Genomic DNA, 27,867 nt, shown 5'->3' on the forward strand with positions numbered 1-27,867 from the left:
TCCGGAGGGTAATCATCATATAGTAAGTGATAGTGTCAGCTAATGGAATATTGGCAAAAAGGGAAACAATATCAAAACTGACTAACAAGTCAGACTCTTTGATTTGAACATCCTTGATTTATTCAAGAAAATGTGTCGAATTTTTGATGAATGATCTAGAATGTCCAGTAAGAGCAGTTAATGAACGTGACAAAAATTTAGCAATTCGATAAGTGGGAGAGTCAATACAATTCACAATAGGTCTTACTGGATAACCTTCTTTATGGATTTTTGGGAGGCCATATTAGCGAGGAGTTCTTCCAAAATGAGTGTGCAGTTTTTGAAAATTTATTTATCACTAGGTTAGACTATAATAGATTTAGTTTAATCCTTTATCCCAGTGAGAGCAAACAAAGTTTGCGCCTGAAAATATCTTCAGGACTAAATGATAGTACAACACTATATTTAGTCCTGAAGATATTTTCAGGCGCAAACTTTGTTTGCTCTCACTGGGATAAAGGATTAAACTAAATCTATTAGAGTGTGCAGTTTATCCATGCAATTTTGATCGCAACTGATAACTTCATCAAGCAACTTATTTAATTGTTTAATTTGTGAATTTGTAGGATTATGATTGATTTCTTGATAGGTGGAGGTATCTTGTAAAAGGCAGATTACTTTTCTCTCATAGTCAGATCATGGATAAGACTGACTATGAGAGAAAAGTAACCTGCCTTTTATTTTACAAGATACCTCCACCTATCAAGAAATCAATCATAAATGGGTTCTGGCATCTCAGAACCCATTTCTAGATTTTTTAAGATTACAATTTAGTGGCCAATTTTCTTTTTATCAACAATATTATTTATTTATCAGAAAACACAAGGAATAGGTAATACTGTTTATTTGTTTAGAAGGAGAGATATTTCGGTCTAAAACTTATAGACCATATTTGGTGGGTGACAGGTGATTACTAGTGTGCAGGGGGCTGCTACAAAGTTCTGATAAACACCTAGAACAAAAATGATATTTAAGCAACTGATATAACCACAAAAAAAGAAAGAACATAAATTATATATTTAGTTTAATCCTTTATCCAAGTGTAAGCAAACAAAGTGTGCACCTAAAGTATCTTCAGGACTGGGGCAACTCATATTATTCAGGCCTTCATGGAGTCAAGAGACTCATCATGGGAGTCCTTCCTAGGAAACACAAAGTCTATCATACCACTCCTTGAACTCACTGACTGTTCTTGCTCTCACCACTCTTATCAGGCAATGCATTCCACAGTTCAACCACCCTCCATGCAAAGAAACCACTCCTCACCCTCTTGCTCACAGCTTCCTTTCGTAACTTCCAGGGATGGCCCCTTGTCATAGCTATTCTACCTTCTTGCTTCCTTCCTGCCATACACCAAGCAAAAGAATCCCCAGTGGCAACCCTGTAACTACCTCTCAACAGTTTAAAAGTCTCAATCATATGACCTCTTCTTCTTCTATCTACCAAACTCTGCAGTCCACATTCCCTCAGCCGATCCTCATAACTAACATTGTACAGTCCTGAACCCATTTTTGTTATCTGCCTCTGTACCCTCTCCACAGTTAATGTATCCCCTTTAAATCCTGGGGACTAAATTAAAATTAAAATACCTTTAAAATTGTTCTTACTTCCTCGATGTGAATGAAGCCAGGTCTTTCCAATCAAAATGCCTACATGCTTTCAACTGTAGCATGGAATAGATACAGATCACAACATCCTATAGTCTGAAATACAGTTACTTCATCGATGTTCATATAAATTTGAATGCTTGTTTAAAGAAAGCATGGAATCCTTACTTCCAAACTTAAATTAGAGTGACTGCCTCTTTCTATCTAAGATATGGGAGAGTCTTATTTTGTTCACAGATCGATTTTTTATTTTTTTTTATTTTTAATAGCTAAGGAATAATTAATATTGCAATATTTCCTCAGTTCTACCAATGATTTTTTTTTTTTTTATGTATAACATTATAGTTCTTACTTTTCAAATCAACCCACTATTCACATTCTACTTTGTAATTAGCTATTGTCATCACTGATGATATTGATGTCTGTATTGATGATATTGATGTCTGTAATATTGATGCTGAAATATATGGCTTTAAATAAACAGTATTACTTATTCCTTGTTTTTTCATGTTAATTTAAAGACAACATTCATCTGCTTACATGCATATGCATTCTTTTCATGCACTTAATCTTTTCCATCACATTCTTTTCAAATGAGCTTCAGCTAGCTTAAGATTATTATTATTTTATTTTTTTATTTTTTGTAAAACTACTCCTTGAAATTGGCTGTTCTATTCTTCTCACTATTAGAATTAGACATGTCAGAAACACTGAAAACGTGATAATATAAATCTCCGAATAAGTGAAGAAACTTTTAATACTTGACTGAGTGGGAGATACACGATTAGACTTCTTTCTTTCAAGAAACTGATTTATATATTAAATTACATAATCACATATTTATAGACCTCTCTAAAAGAATGTCAATATCAAGATTTTTAAAATAAAGAACGTGATTATGATCTCTTTGGAAAATAACAAAAAAAATAAAAATTTTGCATGATACAGGTCGATAGTAGAATACCTTTTACCTTTTTCACCTCTGATATTATTAATATGGATAATGTACTATCACCAGCCTGGCTGGCAGTGTAGTTAGAGTATCCACTCTTCGAATCCTGCAAGGTGCATGGATGCTTGCAGTTGTCCTACCAATTCTTTGCAGAATGGGCATCTGCAACCCTACTATTTCTTTTAGCAGAATGCTTCACTCCCAAAATCTAATGAGGTACAGGAGTGACCATATGACATCAAATGATGTCACATGTGAATACCAAGCTAACTGTACTATCTTAAAGAAACAATTCAATATGACTGATTTGTAATAAATAACAGCACTGTCTTTATTTAATTATGTAAAAATATAATTTAATTGACTTTAATCTGCAGTTGTCTTAAATTATTACTTACCTTGCCCAAACATAGAGAAGAAATCTCCCAAGCGTCATAAAAGCCTCACGATGAAATGTAACAAACAAGGTACTCAGATCTACTACTAGTGAATGTTCTACTTGATGAAAATGACTTTTAAATTCAGGGCAATTGGCACAAACCTATATATAAATGCATACAGAATTACATAATATAATCTTTGCTTAACTTTCATAATTACAATAAACCACAAATTCAATAAAACTAATATTTGACACAAAAAACAAAAAATCAGAAATGACCAAAGAACAAAGTACAGATGGAATATAGTCTTTATCCTTCGACATTTTTAGCATGAGTATAGAAACTATAATATTCCGTTCAGTCAACAACCTATACACCTTCTGTTATTTATCCATTTCATTTCGGAATCTGTGGAGGTAAAATCACAGATTCTGACCATTCTTTCACTCACTCATCTGAAGCTTGCTGTATACATCTGCCTGGGTCACCAAATTGCTCAGACACTCTCATTTCTCTGACTCCAGACACACACTGAACAACACTTTCTCAAGACATCTAACTCCAAATCCATTCAAGTGTCTATATAAAACTAAATAATCTATATAAGTCCTTTTGATCAAATTTACTCTACACATCCACAAACTTCACACTATTTCTCTTTCACCACCCATTCATTTGCTAATCATGGCCCTTTTTCACTTGCTTCTATCATATTGCGGTAGCAGACTTACAATCTTTACACTCCCACAATTCTCATTAGCTTGTGCAAGCATGCATTCATACTTTCTTGCATAAAACACTTGTCACCTGCCAAAATATTCAATATTACTTTACCTCTCTGCATTCTAACATCATCACAAACATCTTTAACTCTATGGCCTAGGTAAACACAATTTTGTCACAGTCTTCTCAAGTACTCCTCTTCTAATGGAGCCCCCATACAAAACTGTCTCTTACTTTTCAATTTGAATACTTTACTTGTCTTTCTTCATATCTCTTCTCCCTTGTTTTGCTTCTTTGCGATACCACTTGTAAACATTTCTTCAACGTATTAATTTTTTATTGTATTTTTCTTTCTTCTTTAAGCTTGCACTTCTTTTCCATCACACCAAGGTTTCATTATTAAGTGACACCTCCAGGGAGTCCAAAGACTCATTGAGGGAGGGCACCTATTCTACAACTCTCTGTCTCCACCACTCAATCAACCAACGAACTGCAACTACACTAATGGCATCTACTGCCCACCACCACCACAAGTATTTTCACAGGCAATCACAAAATATGCATGCCCATGGCAGGATTCGAACCCACATCTTTTGGCTGGAAAGAGGATACACTAACCACTCGACCAACCAGACTGGCTTGTATTCTGTTTGTGAAAAATTCTGTATACTTATTAGAATAATGCTAGAAGAGGAGAGAATAGGAGCAGTAGAGGAGATGGAATGAGAGAGAGAGATGTATGGGAATGATAGAAGAGGAGAGAATGGGAATAGTAGAAGAGGAGAGAATGGGAATAGTAGAAGAGAGGGAATGGTCAGAGATGTAATGTATGGTGACTCAATGATCCGTGGTGTGCAAGATAGGATGAGTGAGGAGTGTTTTCCTGGAGGAACAATAGAGAATGTGGCTATGGAAATTAAGAGGGGTGAAAGGATGAATGAGATGATTGTGATGGTGGGCACGAAAGACTTGAGGCTGTGTAAATCGGGCGGCAAGAGATCTGAGATTCTTGCTTGAAGTTGTGCAAAAGAAAACACAGAGAGGGAAGATTGCGTGTGTGTTGCCCAGGTATGATAGTGACGAGCTGAGCAGAAGAGCAGCAATACTGAATCACATAATAGCCAGAAAGTGTGAGAAGAGAGGGTTGGAATACGTGGATGCCTGAAGGGCATTTGAAGACGGAAGGAAACTGTATGCTAGAGCCTGCTTGCATTTGAATGAGGAAGGACGAAGGCATCTGGAAAGATTGTTGTTTTCTGAATGAGTCAGAGTGTCAATGCAGGGAAACTAGAACTCCTAGGGTGGATGGCCTCTTGTGGGAATGGGTGCTTGGGGGAAGGGGGACGATGTCAGGAAACATTGAGTCAAGGGGAGTCGAGAAGTGACAATGACAGGTATAGAAGCAGTGACGTTTTTATGCTCTATACCAGGCGTGGTCAACTTCATTCTATATGAGGGCCAATATATGATGAGTGGTAGCATCATGGGTTGCACACTTTTAGACAGAACTTAAATAAAAATAAACTCTGCATTTTTTCAAGGCAATAGTTATATGTATTGAATTACTATATTTGTTAAATCATTTTACTACTGGGAGAACAATAGAAAATACTTGATTGGTTTAAATATAAGTTGTTAAATTAAATTTATTTACATATTTCTGTTTTTTTTTTTTTTTTACATGTAACACAACTTAATAAGAACACCGTGGGTGTTCAAGTGCGGCAATAAGTTCATCAAAGTCAATTTTCAACGATGATGACGATATTCGTAACAAATCCTGAAGGTGGTCATCAGTCAGTCAACTTCTTTGTGATGATTTAACCACCCTCATAGTTGAGAAAGTGCATTCACATATTGAGTAATCTTTTTAATGCAATTTTGATTCCGTGTTGAGAATATAAATTGTTTCCATCATCAGAAATAATGAACATAACTAGTATATCAATCAGAAAATCTGCAGATGAAACTAATAGCTAAATTGATAATACATATAATTTAATATAGTTTTTATCCTGCCGCGGGCTGCACAAAATCACATTACAGGCTGCATGCAGCCCGCGGGCCTGCTGTTGGCCTGCTAATGCCAGGAGTATCTGAAATAAAGGAAATGAATTGGTTGCGCTGATAGCATCAACCTGGCCAAAGATTATTGGGATCTCTGAGACGTGGTTGACGGAGGATGATATAATAACTGGAATTGAAGTGGCAGGGTACAGCATTTTTTGGCAGGATAGGAAAGGAAAATATGGTGGTAGAGTGCTGCTTATGATAAGTGATGACTTATGTCCTCTTAGAGTAGAGGCTTTGGAAGGCAGTGAACAAATGGTTTTGAAAGCATATGGTGTGAGGTAGAAGTGGATAGGACAGGATATTTATTGGGGGTGTTGCTATAAACCAGGGAGCACAGAGGGTGTGGACCAGGAGATGTTTAGGCAGTTGAGCTTGGCAAGTGCAAGAAGAATGATTGTTATGGGAGATTTTAACTATAAGTATAAGCTGGGAAGAGGAAAATGCAAGTAGTAAGAAGGGGATAGAATTTCTGGAATTCTTGAGGGATAAATGTCTTCGGCAGCACATGATGGAGGGAACAAGAGGTTCAAGAGTTTTGGATTTGATCATAGCATCAGAAGAGTGACAATAAGTGAGATGACATCTCTCCCATCAGTTGGAGAGAGTGACCATATGGTTTTGACTTGGAAGATGAACAGACATGCAGGTGTATCAAAGAAAAGGGAATGTATGTGGAATTATAAGGCAGGTGATTATAGTAGTCTTAGGTATCAACTAAGGACAGTTCCATGGGGGGCAGAATTAAGGCCAGGATATCATTAGTGCTTGGGAAATTGTGAAGGAATATTTGTTAGTAGCAATAGTAAGCTGTATTCCATGAGTGAAGAAGCAGACACAATTTCGTGTAAAGTGGATGACAAACAATATCAAACAGAAACTGCAGTTGAAAAAGAGATTATGAAAGATATACAAAGAGAGGGGTGGAGGACAGATGCACGAAGAATATAAGATGCAGGCCAGGAGAGTGAACAGAATGGTGAGGAAGGCAAAACTAGAATATGAGAAGAGATTGGTACTAAGATCCAAAGAAAATCTTAGGGAATTTTGTGGCCAGTAGGCGGAGAAATGATTGTGGAAGAATGACATTGCGGAATAAAAATGGGAATAGAGTGACTGATGCAGGGGACATAGTGGAGTTGTTCAATGAGCACTTTATTGGAGTATTTTATTCTGGAGGAGGTTTTAATACTAGAGGGATAGGGTAGGATCAGGGTTTAGAGGGGCAAGAGGAGAGTGTGTTCCAAATACTGAGTACTCTGGATACCATTAAAGCTGTTGGACTGGATGGTATTTAACCATGGGTTTTGAGAGAATGTGCTAAAGAACTGACTCCGTTGACTCGGCTATTGAATAAACATCTTTCTGAAGGAAGGGAGAAGGAAAGTAAGATAGTGCCACTTAATAAGGGCAGTAGCAGACTGGAAGTGTCTAATTATAGGCCTGTTTGTGTCATCAGTAGTTGTTAAGGTCTTGGAGAAATTAGTGAGGGACTACATACAGCGTTGGGTAGATGAGGGTAATGTTATCTGTGAGAATCAACATGGATTTGTTAAGGGGTGCTCTTGCTTTAGTAATATGATTGTATTTTATAATAAAGTGACAAGAGCAGTTGATGAGGGAAAGGCATATACTGCCATTTTTTTGGATTTTGCAAAGGCGTTTGACAGGGTGGCACATAATAAGCTGATGTTTAAGTTGCAGCACATGGGTTTAAATGTTGGGTTAGTCAAATGGATTCAGGATTGGCTGACTGATAGGTATCAGAGAGTTGTGTATGATGGGGCAATATCAAGGAAGCAGAAGGTTACAAGTGGGGTTCTGCAGGGCTCAATACTGGGACCTGTATTGTTCAATCTTCATATATGATATTGTCAATGGACTGCAAGGGGACATTCAGTTGTTAGCAGATGATGTGAAGTTGGGAAGGGCTATCAGTAATAGTGCAGATGTGGTAGCTCTGCAATCACCAAGTGAAAAATAAACTTTCAACATCTTTCTCTAAATCCAGAGTAATTTAATAAAAAGGTGGCACACCTTTTGGCAACTCCTATAGGTAAAGATGACCTCGTCATTGCTTCTTCCTGGTATCCCCACTTCTGGACCAGGCTCCCACTGAAGAGACTTCAATAAAGGCTGAAACTAGTCTGGGTAGTGGCCCTTCCCTTAATGCAAAACATTATACATATCTGCAAGGAGACGTGTTTTGCATAATGGGAGATACTTAGATAGGAGTGATGTTAGCTTGGTCCACCTTTGCTATGAGTTGCCTGGTGTTGTACTACCTTACCCCAGTCCTGAAGATATTTTCAGGTGCAAACTCTGTTTGCTCACACTTGGATAAAGGATTAAACTAAATTTATTATAGATTTTGTTTATATTGCACAGTGCATCTCCCATCATAAAATTTATGGAAACGACTACAGTCTGCCCACAGTATAGAGAGCTGTTGTCGGAAGGCTGCCAAGAAGAGTCCATTCATGTTGAAGTGGAGAAAGAAATAAGGCGATGTACGAGTTGGTCACCAACATGCGAATTTACGTGCTTTATACGTAAAATTTTCCAACTGTTATGCAAGCAAAATAGTTATCACTTTAAAAACTACAATGATCATAAAAGAGAAGTTATTTTCCGACGTGTAGTAATAAACAACCCATCCCACAAGACGGACTGATTACCCTATAATAGGAATGGATTCTCTTTTTTTTCACATGCGCAGAAGTGTCGAAGGGTCTCGAAACTGTGGGCGTACTATACCATGTTAGAGTAAAACTTCAGTTTAATATAAACCAAAAATAATCACTCGATGTTTTGACCTTCACATTAAGGTCATCATCATCTGGAGTATACACATATATACAAAGAAACAAGCTGCACTACAATCTACATGGTATGCTAAAGTTACATTGATTTGGTCAACCATTAAAACTATTGCCACAACCTCTGGCGAAAAAAAATAATAATAATAAAAAAATTATTTAAAAAAAACCTTACTACATCAGCGCTAGAGTCGTGTTATTATTATTATCTATTTGGTTACAAAAATAAATTAAGCTAGAGAGCAACATGTTCACACAAAGTTACTCATATAAGTATACATATAAATTAAAACAAAGCAGTATGGACAGTGGCCAATAAATGAATGTGTGCCATCCAAATTCTTGGGATTTTTATGCCATCATTATTGTTAAGATTAGGATGGTTAACCAAAATTTCACGGGCTTCTTTAAATTTCCATTCATACCACGTTCTTGTATGATCTAAAAGATGCACTTTTTCCAATCAATTTGGTGTAGGTTGTTAAGAGCAAGACACTCGATTCCTGTATTCCAAGTTTGTGAGTGAGTTTGGAAAATGCCAGGTAAGGCTTAGAGAAAGAATATCCCCATGATCCTCTGCCTCACCAGCTCCATGGAGAAAAGAAAATCTCTTTCTGAGTGATTTGTTCCTTACCATCGTCTTGTGGAAGATGGGTTCCATGAGGATTTTGGGAAGGGATGCTGTCTTCACTGTGTGCTGGAGGTTTAACTTCTTCCATCTTCAAAGGACATCTTTTGTAGTAATTTGTTAGGCTCACTGACCCATGCGCTTAATTTGTTAGGCTCACTGACATGCATTTTTCTCATTCTTAAGGTTGTGAATAAAGAGAGACCTTTATTTGCAGAAGTAAAAATATATTTGGTGGTGCGTTTATGTACCATTTCCTGTTGTAGGGTATTAAGGAAAAAGTGAGTACAGAATGATGTTATCCTGTGGTAAATGGCAGTCAAGTTTTGTTTTCCTTCTTTAAGAGAAGTACTAAGCTTGGAGAAGGAAAGCCAGTTTGTTTGGTTCCATATGAGTTGATAAATAGTTGACTGTATTTGTTTGATAAATTGCACTGGTGGAGTGAAAATCTTTAGTGTATGCCAAAGGACATTGGTAGCTATTTGGTTAACAATTATTGCTCTCCCTCTTGTGTAGGCAGGTCATGTATTGATACCCACTTTCCCAGTACTTGCTTGAAATGTTTAATGACTGTATCCCAGTTCTTATCCATGTAAGAGGCATGTTTCCTAGGTAAATTCCAGGGTATTTGTTTCCCTCTGCAACCCAGTGCCCAGGTATTGAGGCAGTTCGCTTTTTCCATTTGCTACACCACAGTCCTTGGTTTCATGTGCATTTAGTTTAGCTCCTGAGACCACTTGGTATTCTTGGTATGCTGTTTGTATGTTATAAAAATCCTCTTCTTTGCCAGATCTAATTGTAACATCATCAGCATATGCTGTCAGGGCTATGGCTTGGTAAGAAAGTTTAGAACAGGATGCCCAAAGCAGCGCATGCTTACTCTACATAAAAAGGGCTCTGTGACAATTGTGTAAAAAGGATTGGAAAGTGGACAGCCTTGTTTAATATCTCTACTGTATGGTACAGATATGGTGAGCTTGTTGTTTATTTTCATGCAAAAGTATGCTTAAGCATATACACCTTAATGGATTGAATGATGCCTGAGCCAAAGCAGAAGGCTTTCAAGCAGTTGAATAGGTAGTTGTTCAATGCGATCGAAAGCTTTTTTCTTGGTCTAGAGTTACAAGACCCATTGTTTCACTCTTATTGTTAGCTATGCTAATCAGATCCCTTATGTGGTGTAGGTTCATGGATAGATCGTCCAGGGATAGAACAGCTCAGGTGCCTATCTATTATTTCGTTCAGCTTGGGTTTGCATTTGTTGGCTATGGCTTTTGATATTATTTTACAGTCGGTGTTTATGATGGAGATGGGTCACTAGTTTCCTAATTTTGTAGAGTCTCATTTCTTTGGGATAAGCTTAATAACAAATGTCATATTGGGTGGGAAGACATTGCTATTGGCTTCAACAAATTTGTGTGGAGGATAGGTCCAAGATGTTCCCAGGACTGGCAATATTCAGTGGTGAGCCCATTTATGCCAAGAGATTTATCTTTTGGTAAAGGGGTGCAGACAGTTGTCAAATCATGTAGAGTGATGGGGAGTTCTGTCTTATGTTGCATTGCTGGTGAGAGTCTTTTCACATCAGAAATAATTATATCAGTGGCATCCATGGATGTTGGATTTGCATGGTATAGGTTTTTGTAATACTTCAAGGCTTATAAGAGAATTTCATCATGGTGATTGATAGACAGACAGAAAAAGAGAGAGAGTCATTTTCACATATAGGAGAAAGATTGTGGGTGAGTACACAACTTTGATTAAAACTGAAATCAAATATAGAAAATCCTAGCTTCCACCCTCGAAAACAGAATATATATCATTGGTGGCCTTAATAACCAGCCTCACAAAATTGGGGTATTTAATGACGCTTTACTTATTAAATGGGGGGGGGGGGGTACTTCAGTGATGATGCAGACGCCAAATATTTATTCACATTTGTAATGGCCTATATATAGTATCATTATTTTCTTCCATTTAATCCCAATTTTCAACATGATTGCATATATATTTCTTATGTCCTTTAAGGTGACATTAGCAGTTTTTCCTATCACTCCTTCAATTTATACACAATATATATACTTCTGGATGTGTCAAATAATCCTCAGAAGAACAGCATAAAGGTTGCTAATTTAATATGTGATTTAAGAGGGTATGAAGACTATTTAGGCATTACTCTGGCTATCTTAGATATATGGAGATTAGAAAGTTTTTTGTTATGATTCTGTGGAGAAAGGGGGAATGCAATATTTTATTCTGAATGATATTTCTATTTAACACAGAATAATAGAAAAAATACTTTATTGTATATTTTATTCTATTCTGGCTAAAAAAGTGTGACCCAGTTAATTCACATATATATGTGTCACATGTATTTGTAATAGGAACAAGCACTCCTGGCACTGTGTGACAGGATTTATCAGATACTATATTAATTGAGAGGGAGATGGTAAATCCCATTTTATTTTATAGTCGGGTACGAAACTCGGGTCGAAATCCATCGACATCCATAGAGTTTCAATGCCAAAAAAACTATCGGCGGAACCAAGTGTAAATGATCACTTGGGTAATACAACACCAGATTAACAAATTATTAACAAATTCGCCGGTAAAATAGCCTTTCGGCTTATTATCTTAGATACTATACTGCTGAGTTAGATGATAGTGTGATGATTTTTGCATGAATTTTCAATCTCTGATATGTGGCATATCATTATCTATGTACAGAATGTCAAAAAAGGATATGCCACATATCAGAGATTAGTGGCTAACATATCCAGGAAGAATAAGCATTTATTGGATTCAAGATCAAATTGTCACCACTGTAATTTCTTAATTCATGAATTATTCCTTTTAAGATCTCCATAGCTCAAAGATTGAAGTCAGCATATTCATAAATTCAAAAGCTTGCTATAATGTACAATTTGGCAATACAAAAAGCTTCTGGTATGTGCTAATATTCTCTATTTATTATTATTATAATTTTCTAGATTTCCCTGTGTAAAGGTTTAAATGAAAAATCATTTTACTGATTACATCCTTTTGTAACTTTCAAGGATAACCCCCTTCCTTCTCCTTGTTCCTTCCCTTCATTCAACAACCTGAAAATTGTCCTCAGTGATAATTCATTAATAATCCTTCAGATCAAATGTCTCAGTCATCATGTTCTACCAAACTCTGCAGTCTGCATACCCTAGTCTATCCTCATAATCAAGATTATCCAGTCCTGATATTACTCTCTGTGCCCTTGCCAATGTTAATTCATCCCCAATCACATCCATGTGATCAGATCTGAGCAGGGCAATCCACCATATGTGGATTGCAGGGCCTTCAAAACTTAATACAATCGAATTACAACCCTTTACCTCTTGTGGTCAATGTCACTCATTATTGCAGCAATTCTCCAAGTTCTTTTTGCAATCTTTGCAATATATTCTCAGATCTTCAAATTTCTATGTACAGCATGCCGATATCTCTTGCTCCCTTCACTTCTTAAAATGAAGCTTCATTAAGTGAGTATGAAGCAGCCCATCCATGAATCCGAAATTTTAAAACCTTACATTCAGAGTATTATACTGACATACCCATTCATTTGCTCAACCTTTCCAGCTTATTCAAATCCTTATTATTATTTTAAATTTCATGGATTACCACCCATGAAAGCTTTTTACTAAACCTACAATATACACAAGAACAGGCAGGCTTTAGGAGCGGTACAGGGAGCAGTACAAATAGCAAACATGATAAAGAACAAGAGAATTTCAGAAGAAAGTATTGATCCCAAATAGTGGTACTCTCCTAGGCACAGTGACATGTATAAGAAGAGCTCCTGATTGGGATAAGTTTTCTAGGAATAATTAAATATATATGCATAATTTTTTGAGTAAGAGAGGCTGTAAACGTTGGCTTCAATATATCCACATCTGGATTACTGTGCTCAAAATCTGGTCTCCTGGGTTTCTTGGGGATGAGAAAGTGATAGAGAATATTCATAGGCACTTGACCAAGATGGTGAGGAATGTTACCTATTAAGATAGATTGAGGGTGTGTCTTGCAAAAGTTAGTTGATTGGAGAAAAATAAGAAATATAATAGAAATAGTTACTTAAAGGGTTTTATATGATTAATGTAGAGGAAATTTATCAGCACTTGCCTAGAGTGGCCAGAACAAGAGGTTATCCCTGGAAGTTGAATAAAGTTGTGGTTAGTAGGGGAGTGAGGACTAGATTTTATGCTTGGAGAGTTGTGAATGAGTGGAGTGGTTTGCCAGAATCAGTTTTGACTGCTTCATCTGTTAATGGATTTAAGGAGTGGTATGATGGATTGTGTGGATAGAGTGGGTCTCCTGTGATGAGTTTTTGGACTACATGGAGATGCCCATATAATTATTTTTATTATTATTATTCGTGACACCTCCAAGGAGTCCGAAGACTCATCACAGGAGGACACCTATTGTACAACTCTCCATCTCCACCACTACACCGAACCTCTACCATCAATCAACAACATCAGCGCCATCTACTACCCACCACAGCTAGTATTTTTTGTCTGTAAATTGCATGTGTTCTGAAGGACCAATTTGTCTGTATGCAGGATGAAAAACCCAAGTTTCCAGGAGTCACTGTAAGAGATCGGCTAATATAATAATAATAATGCATAATAATATCTGGATGCAAAAGGCTAAGGTTTAATTGTCCTGATTGCCACCAATGATCTGAGAGGCGAGAAGTATTCTCTGAGGGAGGATGTGATGGAATTGTGGACAAAGCAAAAATTAAAGAGGGGAGAAGTGATGATTGTAAGTCTCCTGCCATGCTATGATAGAAGTGATTTGAGGAGGAAGGCATTGATAGAAAATGAATCAATACACAGGTTGTGCAGAAGGAATTATATAGAAGTTGTGGACCTATGGTCTGAGTTTGGCAGAAAGAAGGATTTGTATATACTGATGGACTGCATCTAAATGGTTTTGGTGTTAGGTTTCAAGAGAGCTTTATTTACCAAGAATGCTGAACCACAAATTCAGGAAAACTTAAGCAATTTGGGTGGATGCAGGTGAACATCTATAAAGGTACCAATGAGGTGAGAAAGTGAGAGAATGATGAAGAAGTGCAGAAACTAGTCTCTCTCTCTCTCTATCTCTCTCAAGCAAAAATATTCAATAGAGTAGTCAATTCAGGAAGTAAAGGTGGTTGAGGACCTAAAGAGATGATGCAGTTTTTCAATGTACTAATGCTAAAAGTAAGGAATGAGAAAGAGGAGAAGGTTATGACACTGGTTAATGCAACCTTGCCAAAAGTTATAGGCATTAGTGAGACTTGACCAGCAACAGATGCTGTAGTTACAGATATAGAATGTGAAGGGTTCAGCATTTTTAGGGAAGATATTGAAGACAGGATGGGAAGGGAGGTTACTGCTGATGACAGCAGATGAATTGCCATCAAAAAGAATAGGAGATAGGCAGGTTGGTGAGCATTCGTTTTAAGCGGTCTGGTGTGACATTAAAGACAATAAGACAAAATATACTGTTGGTTGATGATATTGTCCAAGGGGTTTCATGGATAATCTGGAAGACACGCATGAACAAATTAGTATAATGGGTGTAGGTTAATTGATTATTATGGGCAACTTCAACTATAGAGATATAGACTGGAAGACAGGAAGAAAGATAACATGGTAGGAAGGAAATTGAATTTATACACCTACTGAGACAATTACTTCAGGCAGCATGTGTTGGAGGGGAGACTAGGAATACAAATGTATTGGAACTGGTTACAGGATCCAGAAATCTCTCCATAACTGAAGTAGCTACATTGACACTGATTGGGGAAAGTAGCTGTGTGGTCTTGTCATGGGAGATTGTAAAAATGCAAAATTTTATGTCAAAGAGTTAATATGCAGCACAAGACAGGGGAATGTGACAAGCGTAATAGGATACTCAAAGCTGGCCATTGCATAAAACTTTGCATGGGAAGGATGTTAGCTATGCTCAGAAGATAGATTAAGGGTCATCTAGAGCAGCACTTCCCAAATTGTGGGCTGCAGCCCCCTTGGGGGATATAGGTTTTGTTGAGGGGGGCCATGAAATAATGAAAACAAATTTAAAATCTTTTAAGACTAAGTAGTTTTTTTATCTTAAGAAAACGCATTTAATTTTTATGATTTATTATTTAATAAATTTAGTTTAATTTATTATTTCTTTTTTTATTATTTTTTATATTTTAATGGAAAAAAATCACACATTGGTGTAGGTTCACAAATTTTGTTTCCTGTGTATTTTGCCGCTTAATGAATATTAGTAAATATATGCTTATTTATATGTTTCATTTCAAAGCAGAAATCTAAGAATTGTAGTTACAAATATTTCACCTGATATTGGTGTAGCAGTATTGAAACACATCCATCACATTAAATTGTTGTTAAACTTATTTTATGTTTTTAATTCTTTCTTTATTACTAATTGTTTTACATTTCATGTGCTTATACTGTAAATGTACAATAACAATATATCTATCTACATAAAATATAAGATAATGTGGCATGTCAAATGTGTATGTAATATGCTACAAATGTAATATTTGCATTTGATTTTTGCAAATAACAAAATCCAATATATGTCCAAACACTTTTCTGTAATAATTTTTATGCTGTTTCCTCATTACAGAGTAGAATGATAGCTGCTAAATGCAAAGGCTCCAACTTTTCTGCATCTTGTGAAGTCTCCTTTTCTTACCCTGAATTTTACTGATGCTGCTGCTTGCCACGTCGTAAATGAATTGTGTCTTGGGTATACTTACTAATTATTCCTTTCTGCCAAGCTCTAAGCTAATGGAGATTACTAACCCCCACTGAGAAACAGAACAATAGAACATGCAGCATACTAAAGAGCCTCGAGCAATATCTGAACATTTCACAGGCAGAAATTACTTGTTTGGTTTTTCCATCTTTGTTTATTTTGATATTGCATTTGAAGGATGACAGTGATTTTAAATATTAATTTCGCCTATTACTAAATATCACATAATTTCCTGATTTATAATAATCAGGAAATAATATGTATATTTTCTGATTAATAATTTGCTAATTTATAATAATCACCACATAGTTTCTGTCTCGAAAAATTAAAGTTATGTGGAACAATTACTAGAGAAAAATAACAAATTAAATAAAACCTGTACCTATGTTTCATAACAGTTTTCGGATGTGTGTGATAGTGATGCAACAGGGGGGGGGGGGGTTAAACTATCAAAGGAGAAATAAAGTTCAATTCTATTGTAAAAATATGGAAATGAAATTTCACATTTGATATACATATTTTGAATGATAAAATATAAGCAAATGTATTGCTTACTTTAAAAATTGAAGTATAATATCTGAATTATGCGAAAATATATACATGTAAATTTAAATCATAACTGTTAATTTCATTTTGTAATGAACAATTATACAAGTAAACCAAGAAAGTGAAAGTACAAAGAAAAGTCAATTATTATCATTATTATTATTATTATTCGTGACACCTCTAAAGAAAAAAATTTAGTGATATGATTAAAGAATTTCATGTTATTCTCTATAAAGCAAAGTTACTCAAGCGTGTCTTAAAGAATATCTGTGAAGTATTATTTGATTTCGATGACTTAGAACAAAAATAAAATAATCTGGAATGTCGGCAGCCGGTTTTCTTTTCTTTTTTAAAATAATATTTCAAATAATTATTGTGAATTAATTTCTTCGAGAACAAAGAAAATGTTTTGTCGAGTAAGTGATTAGAAAAAAATTAGTGCAAAAATTAAAAATGAAATTGGTTCTCCAAGGTAAGGCAATATTTAAGTGAAGAAATTATGCAAGGATCTTTATTTTGTCCAGACATTAAAATTGTATTGTACAAGAAAAAAAGAAAAACAAAAATATAAATAATTTTGATATTTTTAGTCTATCCAATATAACTAAGTATAGCATAGAACAAGGAAGTGTGTTTCTTGTTATAGGCAACTGAGAGGCAGCTATGAACATGAGATAATCCGATTAACTGTTCTCTTCAGCTTGATGGTTTATCATACCTTCTAATGGACATGATGGTCAAATTGCACTTCTTATCCATGTTCTTTCAACAGGTGGGCTGAATCATATCCAGATTTAGCTGGACGTCTATAGACGTCCTGGCCGTTTGGGAGGTTAAAGGGTTTTATAGAATTGATGCAGATGAAATGTTTCAGCTCTTGGCTAGAGGGGGGGGGAGGTGAACAAGACATCATCCTTGAAAGTTGAGTAAAAGTGTGGTTAGTGGGGTGTGTCGACTAGATTTTTCACTTGGAGAGTTGTGAATGAATGTTGTGAATGGGAGTTGTGAATGGTTTGGGTTGCCATAGTCAGTTGTTCATGCTTTATTTTTTATTATGTTAAAGGATAGGTGCGATAGATTGCGCGGATAGTTGAGTCTCCCGTAACGAGTTTCCAGACTCCTTGGAGGTGCTCATACAACAATAATAATAAAACTATGTGAAACACACATTGGAGTATAGCAATGATACTGCTCAATGCTCTACATAATCTGTAATTTCTCCAAAATCTTAATCAAAATTGAGCTAAATTACAAATCATAACACTATTTTACCCTTCTTACACTCCTTGGACACCTTTAAAAAAAAGTGAGACTCTCACTGAAAAGTCAAGTCCACCAAGCTGTCTGTTCCTTAACATACTGTCTTGAAACATGGCAAAATCCCATCCAGTTCCATTGCCTTATCTCTTATCCATTACATCCAGAGTACTTGGTATTTGCAACACATTCTCATCTTGCACTCATCATCCCTCTCATAATGAAACTGCACAACTATCTCTCCATCAATAGATTTGTTGATAAGATAAATATGAACTGGACATGATATATGTTTCAAAAGAAGCATGTTTTGCCGGACAGTGGTAATTAATTTAAACAAAGCCATGTGTACTATAATAATCAATTCAAATTAATAATAAACTTTTTTTTCTATCTCCTTATATATTTTATATGAATAAAATATCACAAACACAATGTCTGGAGATGGATATTTTGTTCTTGCAAATGGAAGAAAGCCAGCATCGTTCCATATTTAGATGTAAGCTCCCTCAACACAACTGCAATTGTGTTAAACATACTCAAAAAAATAAATACCTAAATAAATAAATAAATACATTTATTACGATCATGTAAGATCAGCATGTTATAATTGCAAAGGTGTAGATCAAAATATAATCTAGGAAATTAAAAATGAGAAAAAAATACTGGTTCAACGCTTTTGAAGAGTGTGTAAATAATTTTACCTTTCTGTATAACACTGTAATCATATCAGCTTTGCTCTTGGAACTAATTAATTCTAAGTATTCTCCAGAGGAACCTGAAACAATTTCATAAGAAAAGAATAAATTACTATATAGTTATTTTTACAGTCCAGTTACTACAGATTAGAGAATGTAGTCAACTTAATCAAATTTTGAATCTCTATTTTTTATTTTTTATTTTTGTTTCAATCATGGAGATGAACATGAAAAGCTAGGTTCTGATGCCAGTATAAATCACTTGTCTACCACAATATTTATTCATTCATTTCATGCAGCGATACAATGGCCGTGAGCCCCTTTTACAGGGAGGTACAGCACCACCTCAATCCGCCCTACTTTTATATGGGCTCGGGACCGGCATAGCTGACAATTCAGATCTATAGTTGGAGAGTGTCTTAAGTATTCTTGACTGTATCCGTGTGTGTTCATGGGGCTGGTTTGCCTACTGCAATATAATATTCTGCCATGATAGGTTGAAAGTGAGAACAAATTTAATCTGCAAACTAGAATGTCTGTAGATGGTGGTTGTAAAGAAGGTAAAAGAGGGTAAAAACTAGGGCTAGTAATTGCATTTTTTTTTAATGATACTTACTAGCCTGCACATACCTATCCCAGTATTCCAACATTCATGTCATGATAAAATTGTTTTCATTATCATCATAATTTCCCGCTTTATGCCTCCTGGTGTATTATATCTCAAGAAGTTATCACTTTCTTATCAACAATTTTATTTAACTGGAATATACTCTTATCAGATCTCTGACCTAATAAATGCTATTTCAATCCTCTAATCCACTTCTACCTTGGATATACTCATAGTATTCCTCATTCAATTTGGCTTTGAATATTTCTTTCGTTAATGTTTCACTCTGTTTAACCAACATGTCAGCTTGGACATCCATACACTCATAACTATTATTATTTAGTATTATTACCACCTCAAGACCTCATGGAGTCAAAGACTCATCTGGGAGGTCCTTTTATTTCACACACACAGCTCATCATAACGTGTTTTAAACACATTCAAACTCTTTGCAGACACCACATTCTCAGGCAAGGCATTCCAATCATTCACAACTCTGCACAAAAAAAACCTGCCTCTCACTCCCCTAATCACACCCTCTTTATACAGTTTCCAGGGATGAACTCTGGTTCTCCCCTGATCTCCCACTATTCTCTGTAAAACTTCTCCAGCATTGATCCTATAACAACCCCCTTACCAACTTGTAGGTTTCTATCATATCTTCCATCTTCCTCCTGACCACCAGACTCTGCAAATTACATCTTCTCAATCTTTCCTCATACTCGACATTCCAGAGGTCAGAAACTACCTTAGTCAGTCTCCTTCGGACCCTTTCCAACATCTCTTCATCCTTCTGAAAACCCGGTGACCAAATCTGGGCACAACAGTCCATGTGTGGCCTAATCAAAGCCTTATACAAAGGAACAAGAATCTCCCTACTTCTACACATCAGTGTCTTCCGCATCATTCCCAGAAGCCTTTGTGTTGTCTTCACAATTTTGCGATGTGTCCCCTAAATTTTAGATCCTTATCCACTATCACCCCCAGATCTCTTATTTCCTCTACCTCCAACAATATATTTTCACCAAGCATAAATTCTGCATTCCATCTTTGTTTACCAAATTTTAAAATTACATGGATGCAAAGTGTCCACTGAAGTCTATATATCCTTGGATATCATAGAAAAAAGTGGTTTGTATAAAAAAGCATATATTTTTGATATATTTGATTCATGTCAGTTGAGTGGTTAAGCAAAAATAAATGACATTGGTTCTCTTTCATATTACTTGAATAAATAAATGAATAAATTAATTAATAAATTAATTAATAAATTAATAAATGAATTTTAAACAATATTTTGCCATCATATCACTTCTCTAATCTATCTCATGATAATAATCATTAAGGAATTTCATCAAATGTTTATTTTAACCTAAATTAACACTATCTGATCTTTAGGTTGATCATCTTTGAAACCTTCTTGCATAACAGAAAGTACTGTTTTGGTTTATCTTTCACACATAATTGAGAAGATGCAATTTGCAGAATCTAGTGGATAGGAGGAGGGGGTGATATGATAGAGACCTAGAAGTTTATAAGGGGATGTTAAAAGATGAATGCTGGAGAGGTTTTACAGAAAATGATGGGCGATCAAGGGAGAACCAGGGGTCATCCCTGGAATCTGTATAAGGAGGGTGTGAGCAGGCGAGGGAGAAGGAGGTTTTTGGCATGCAGAGTTGTGAATGATTGGAATGCCTTGCCTGAGAGTGTGGTGTCAGCAGAAAATTTGAGTGTGTATAAGGCACGGTATGATGAGCTGTGTGTATGACAAAAGGACCTCCTACATGAGTCTTTGACTCCATGGAATCTTCAGATAATAATAACAATAATATTTATTCAACTAGCCCCATATGATGATGATGCAATCTAACTTCTCCTATTGTCTATTTTCCACAATCAGTTTATACGACATGTCTAGTATTTACTCATCAATACACTTGAGTTTTTTCCCTCCTGCAATGCAATTATCCTCTAAGTTGTCCTCCTCGAAAGGCACTAAGTCCCTACACCAAACCAAAACCCGGTATGAAAGAAAATTCAAAGGAGCTTTTGTAATGCTAAAACATCATCCAAATCTGAACAAAACTGATGGATTAATTATTCCAAGAATGTGGAGGACCCATCTTCAATCCATATAGCAATCACAACAACCCCAACAGAAGAAAATCTTAATACGAAAGAACTGTAGAAATTGTTTAATCTGGTTCCGTTTTTCTGTTCCCCCAGAGGTCAGGATAGGGTAAATGATTAGCAAACATTTGCTAATCATTAAGGCATTTCATCATATGTTTATTTTAACCTAAATTAACACTATCTGATCTTTAGGTTGATCATCTTTGAGACTTCTTGCATAACAGAAAGTTGTGTATAGTGTAGTGCCATGTAGCTTGTATCCTGTACATGTGTATGTTTTTCTGATGATGACCTCAGTACAGAGGTCGAAACATGGATTGTTACTTACTTAATGTTAAGTAAAGTCAGGTGGTACACTTTTTTTTCTGGTGGTACACAACGGTACACAGTACCGGCACCTTTTTTCTTAAGTTTTTAAAAATTTGCAATTTATTGACAGCAAAATGTATTATAAATATTCCGGTAGATGGTACTGTGTTCACAAATTGAATTTTCAGTTTTGATTACTCATAAGTTGGTGCCCTGCTTTCCTGTTTCATTGGTTGGTATGCAACCAGAAACAGGAAGTGTTCAATTCCGATTGCTTCCAATATCAGTTTATCAGTTCTATATTCACTCTGCAACAGGCAGGTGTTCATATGAGTTTTGAATTAATCTAAGTTAAATCAGTGCAATCATTGTTCAAAATGTGTAAAATAAGTAGTTACTTTATGCCAGTGAGTAAAAAAAAAGGAAGGCTGAAGAACTAAAAATTGTTGAATCTACTTGTGATCCTGTAAAACAGAAAACTAGCACCGAAAATGCCCTTGGTGAAGAGGAATGCTGCCCACTGTGTAACCTTAAAAGAAAGAATCCTCTGTGTTGTATTAACAATTTTGCTATATGAATTTCAACTTCCTATCAACTAAAACTCTTAAGTTCCCTAGCCTGCTCATTTTCTTCTAGCATAATCCCACCAATATAATATGATATTGGATATTTACTAACATTGAACTGATAGCCAGCAGTGTATATCAGTTGCATTCCTGAATATCCTACCTATCTTTGCATCACCAGCAAATAACTGAATATCACCTCTAGAATCCTTCCTAATGTTATTATCATAGAAAGAAGAAAGCACAATGGACTTTGATCCCTGGAATATCCTACTGGTCACATTAAATCTTGCAGACTCATACCTCCATGCACTAATTTTTGATCTCTGTCAGTCAGCCATACTCTTATCCATGCCAATATTTTATAATCCAATTCCATATTCTTGAATTTATCAACAGTCTCCCATGCTGAAATCTAAAAGTATCATGGTATATCCATTCCCTTTATCTAACTCAATGGTAACATTATTATACAATGTGAGCAAGCTGCTTAGACATGACATTCCCTTAGTAAATATATGTGACACCTCCAGGGAGTCCAAGGACTCATCAAGGAAAGGCATTTATTCTACGACTCTGTCTCCATCACTCAATCCACAAACTGCAACTAACACCAATGCCATCTACCACCCACCACTACTAGAATTTCCACAGACAATCACAAACATCCATGCCCACAGCAGGATTCGAACCCACAGCCTTTTGGCTGAAGAGCAGATACACTAACCACTTAGCCAACCAGGTCTCTCAAATGCTGCAAATGACCTAGGTTCTTTTCTCTCAAATGAGGTTACACAACAGCTCAATAAATTTGGCTTCATTCTATTCATGAAATGTCAGGGCTACTCAATCAATCTTGCCTACCCTTATCAAAAATATAGGAAAGGTGATTAGAGTAACACATCATTAATCATTAAAGTTTTTTTTTTTTAATAAATTACTATTGAACCAAGAATGGTATTTTATAAAGACATGAGGGCTTAACAAATCTACTAGCTGCTACAGCTATCTGATGATCTGTTGAGTATAATATTAAGTTATATATATATATATATATATATATATATATATATATATATAGTTTATTTTTACACTGTTACGATTAATCTTTTCTTCAGTTAAAGCATTGGCGATTTAACATCACATGGCACATTCTATTTTTTATAAATCAGTTGTTTGCATTCTACCTTGTAACAACTGTTTTTTAATCCACTGACGATGGTCTGTTAATTTCAGTCTGAAATATATGGCAGTATATTTAATAAATAATACTTTTACCTTCTGCTTTCATGTAAATATTGTATAAAACTATGGCACAAGTTTCTTTAAATACAAGAATTTATATGTAGTCCATCAGCATTGTACAAATCCTTTTTTTCTGTCAAACACAGATCTATAACTCTACATCATTCCTTCTGCACAACGTATATATATATCAACTCATTAGATAGCAATGTCCTCCTCCTCAGTTTGCTTCCATCATAGTGTGGTAGGACACTTACCATCTTCACCTTCTCACTCTTCAGTTGTGCTTCTTCTAACATTATGAGAGAAAGTGTCATTAAATGCGATTTCAAAATTGGAGATGTTAATGAGCTCTATACTTCAATAATAAATCAAGTTCATGTCTGCAAAATTGCTTAACTAAATTGATTAACTGGTGTACCATATTTGGCATGAAAATTGGCAATAAAATGCCAAAGACTATGAAAACATGCAGGAACACACTGAACACATGCTGCATCCTGAAGAGTAAATGCACATGATAACATTTCAATAAATACAATATTTCAACCATTTATTCACAATTTTTAGTGAAGATGGTAAATTAAATTAATTAGATTATACAGAAAATAAGCTGGTATCATGTGGAATCAACTAAATAAATTTGTATGGAATAAGAGAGTAATTATTCAAACACTAACATGTTCAAACGATTTTATCTTATGGATCTGAGCATTATATTAAAAGTAAAACCATTGATATATATATATATACCATCACAGATACAAGAGAAAAAAGCACTGCATCAAGTAAGATATTGTGTAATGATAATCAGTTAAGTAAAACCAATTATAAAAAAGAATATTTATGCTTATGGAGATTCAATTATAAAACATGTGATAAGAAGGTTTAATGCCAAAAGAAATTCATTTGAAGTTATAAAAGTTCATGGGCCCTCTTCCCCTTCGTTTTCGACAATTAAGAAATGGACTGCCAAGTTTAAATATGGCCGTACCAGCCTTGAAGATGATCCATGTGAGAGATGTCGAAAAAGTGTAACAACATCAGAAATAATTGATCAAGTGCACGATATGGTATTGGATGACTGGCGAGTCAAAGTGCATGAAATTGCTGAGACTATAGGCATTTCAAAAGAATGCATTTGCATGAAGAATTGCATAAGAAAAAACTTTGCGCAAGATGGGTGCCACGCTTGCTCACAGCAGATCAAAAACACACACAGATGAAAACCTCTGAACAGTGCTTGGAACATTTTAACAGGAATAAAACTGATTTTGTGCATCAATTTATTACTATCAATGAGACTTCGATTCACCATTACACACCAGAATCCAAACAGAAGTCAAAACAGTGGACAGAAGTCGGTTGTTCAGTGCCAAAGAAGACAAAGTCAGTTCCATCAGCAGGAAAGGTCATGGCATGAGTGTTTTGGGATGCTAAAGGCATTTTGTTATTATTATCTTGAAAAGGATAAAACAATAACCAGGAAATATTACTGCAATCTTTTAACCAGACTAGACAAAAAAAAATTCATGAGGAAAGACCGGGTTTACAGAAGGAAAAAAAATCATCTTTCATCAGCACCTGTCCACAAAGTTGTTTTGGCAATGGGAAAATTAAAGAAGCTGCACTATGAAATGTTGGAACTGGAATGATGAGATAGCAACTGGAGTAAAGAAAATGAGTTTCTTGAGTTTTTGAAGGATAACTACCTCACACAGTATGTAACAGAGGGCACATGAGGATTGAAGATCTTGGATTTGGTCATCTCTCATCAGAAGATGTAATTGTAAATAAGGTGTCAAATCATCCACCAATTGGTGAGAGTGACCATGAGATGATTACCTGGGTGGTTGCCAGCAGTGTGAGGACCTCTGTGAGAAAAGGGTATATATGGAACTACAAGGGGGGGGGGGTGATTGTGAAGGGCTCAGGAGACAGCTTGTGGGTGTAGCGTGGAATGAGGAGTTAGTTGGAAAAGAGATCAATGCAGCTTGGGGGATTTTCAAAAACTATCTAATAGATACAATGTCTAAACATATTCCAAGGGTGAGAAGGTTAAATAAGGTAGGTGTGTGATGGATGAATAAAGAGATTAAGCATGCGACACAGAGAAAAAGGGCATTCTGGAGACAGCATAAGAGAAGTGGAAATAACCAATTCCATGAGGTCTACAAAGACCAGGCAAGGAGGGTGACTTGGTTGGTGAGGGCAGCTAAAGAGAAGTATGAACAGCAGTTGGCTAATGATGCCAAAAATAATCCTAAGGAATTCTTTCGATATGTAGCCAGCAAAAGCAAGAATAATTATGGAAGTATGACATTGATTGGAGAAAATGGTATAAAGACAGCTGATGCAGAATGTGTGGTGGAGATACTTAATGAACAGTTCATAAAGATCTTTCTATCTTGTGAATGAGACTTCATGGAGAGATTAAGAGCCGTTGATGATGGGGAGGAGAAACTGATTGTAGGTGAGCAAGAGGTGTTTGGGGAGTTGAGTAAACAAGATGTTAATAAGGCTGTGGGAATTGAACATCACCATGTATTCTGAAAGAATGTGCCAGGGAGTTGACACCTGCCTTGACATATTTTTTTAATATGAGTCTTGCTCTCGGTTAAGTTCCTAAGGAGTGGAAGGAGGGCAAGATTGTGCCACTTCATAAAGGAGGTGATCGAACTCAAGTTTCAAACTATAGGCCTATCTGTGTGTCAGGTGTTGTGGTTAAGTTGTTTAACAAGCTTGTGAGAACTAGGATCCAGAGTTGGGTTGATAACAATGGTATTATCTTTGATGCACAGCATGGATTTGCTAAAGGGAGGTCATGTTTTACTTACTTATTACAATAAATTGACTGCTTCCTTGGACAGAGGAAAGGGATACACAGTAATATACTTCATCATCATCATCAAATTCCTGCCATGTACCCTCAAGGGGTGTACAGGAGATGACAGTACTACATGAAAAAATTACATCATTACTAACTTCCTATCTACAATTTTCCTCCAAATCAGTCTGTTACTTGTCAAGACTCCAACATTATCAGATCTTATATTTCTATCGTCTAACGCACTTTGTACCGTATCAATCCACCTATATCTTGGTCTTCCTCTGGGTCGTTTTCCTGCCAACCTGGCAGAGAACACTTGTTTTGCTAATCTTTCCTCTCCCATTCTATTTAAGTGACCATACCACTTGAGATTAGCTCTGCTAACGCATTCCTGGATGCTGACAATGTCAAGTTCTTTCCTAATATCCTCATTTTTAATATGATATTGCCATTGATGCCATCTGTTCACGCCTCTAATCTTTCTCAGGACTCTCATATCTGTGGTCTCTAGTCTTTGGTCAAGTGTTTTACTTCTGACCCAGCTCTCAGATCCATAAGTTAAAACTGGTTTGAACACTGTCTTGTATACAGCTAATTTAGTGTTCAAACTAATTTCTTTCTTATTCCATATGAATTTATTCAATTGACTCCCCACCATACCAGCTTTGTTGATTCTGTTGTCTATTTCTATATTTAATTTACCATCTTCAGTAAAAATCGTGCCTAAGTAGCTGAAATGTTTTACTTGTTCCACAGGTTCTCCATTCACAACACAGTTGACATTTTCAATGATTCTGCCTATTTTCATTGTCTTTGTCTTTTTATTGCTGACCTTCATACCATATCTATTACAACAGCTATTCAATTTAGTCAGAGAATCTTGCAGACTTGTAGCGGATTTATTTAGAAGTATAACATCGTCCGCATAAAGCAAAGAGCTGACATTAACATCTCCAATTTTGATATCAGGTTTAATACCACATTCCTTCATAATATGATCCATATAGATAATGAATAACAGAGGGGATAATGTACATCCTTGTCTCACACCAGATTTAACATTAAACCATCTTCCTGTACTTCCTTCAATTCTAACTGCTGACTTACAACTCAAATAAAGACTAAGTATTGCTTGATATAATGCCCCATTGACACCATATAACTGCAGCGTATTGAATAGCTTCTCTCTTGGCACCTTGTCATATGCCTTTTCCAAATCGACAAAACTTAAATACAGATCTTTGTTATATTCCCATGCTTTCTCGACTATTTGTCGTAAAGTGAAGATGTGATCCTGGCAGTCTCTATTTGGCCTGAATCCAGCTTGTTCTTCACCAAGCTTTTCTTCCACAATTCTTCTCAACCGTTTCTCAAGTATACTTGCATAGATCTTGCCAGGAACACTCAGTAGGGAAATACCTCTGTAATTCTCACATTCAGTTTTATTTCCCTTTTTATATATGGGTACTATGAGAGCTCTACTCCAATCATCGGGAATTCGTCCCTCTGTCCAGGCTTTCTGAACTATGCAGTGCAGCCACTGTAAGACTCTTATACCACCATACTTCAGCATTTCTGGTCGAATATCATCTACTCCTGCTGCCTTTCCACATTTCAAGCCATTGATGGCTTTTTCTACTTCAAGTATGGATATGTATTC

At 35.9% G+C, this 27,867-nt stretch overlaps 1 protein-coding gene across 10 annotated transcripts in view; it reads right to left on the reverse strand.

Moving 5' to 3' along the window:
- The window catches only part of LOC150104358 (intermembrane lipid transfer protein VPS13A-like), a 2,072,875-nt gene that overhangs the window by 1,154,435 nt on the left and 890,573 nt on the right, over positions 1-27,867 (reverse strand). For all 10 annotated transcript variants that reach the window (XM_090396324.1, XM_090396319.1, XM_090396320.1 and 7 more), the window contains 2 exons: positions 18,524-18,597; positions 2,997-3,139 (listed from right to left, as the gene is read on the reverse strand). In XM_090396324.1, the coding sequence (XP_090252450.1) occupies positions 2,997-3,139; positions 18,524-18,597 (217 nt within the window). The remainder of the gene's footprint in view (positions 1-2,996; positions 3,140-18,523; positions 18,598-27,867) is intronic.

Source organism: Typopeltis vanoorti, chromosome 8, assembly GCF_054136105.1.
Source record: "Typopeltis vanoorti isolate ZY-2024b chromosome 8, IOZ_Tvanoo_1.0, whole genome shotgun sequence".
NCBI classification, from domain to species: Eukaryota; Metazoa; Arthropoda; class Arachnida; order Uropygi; family Thelyphonidae; genus Typopeltis; species Typopeltis vanoorti.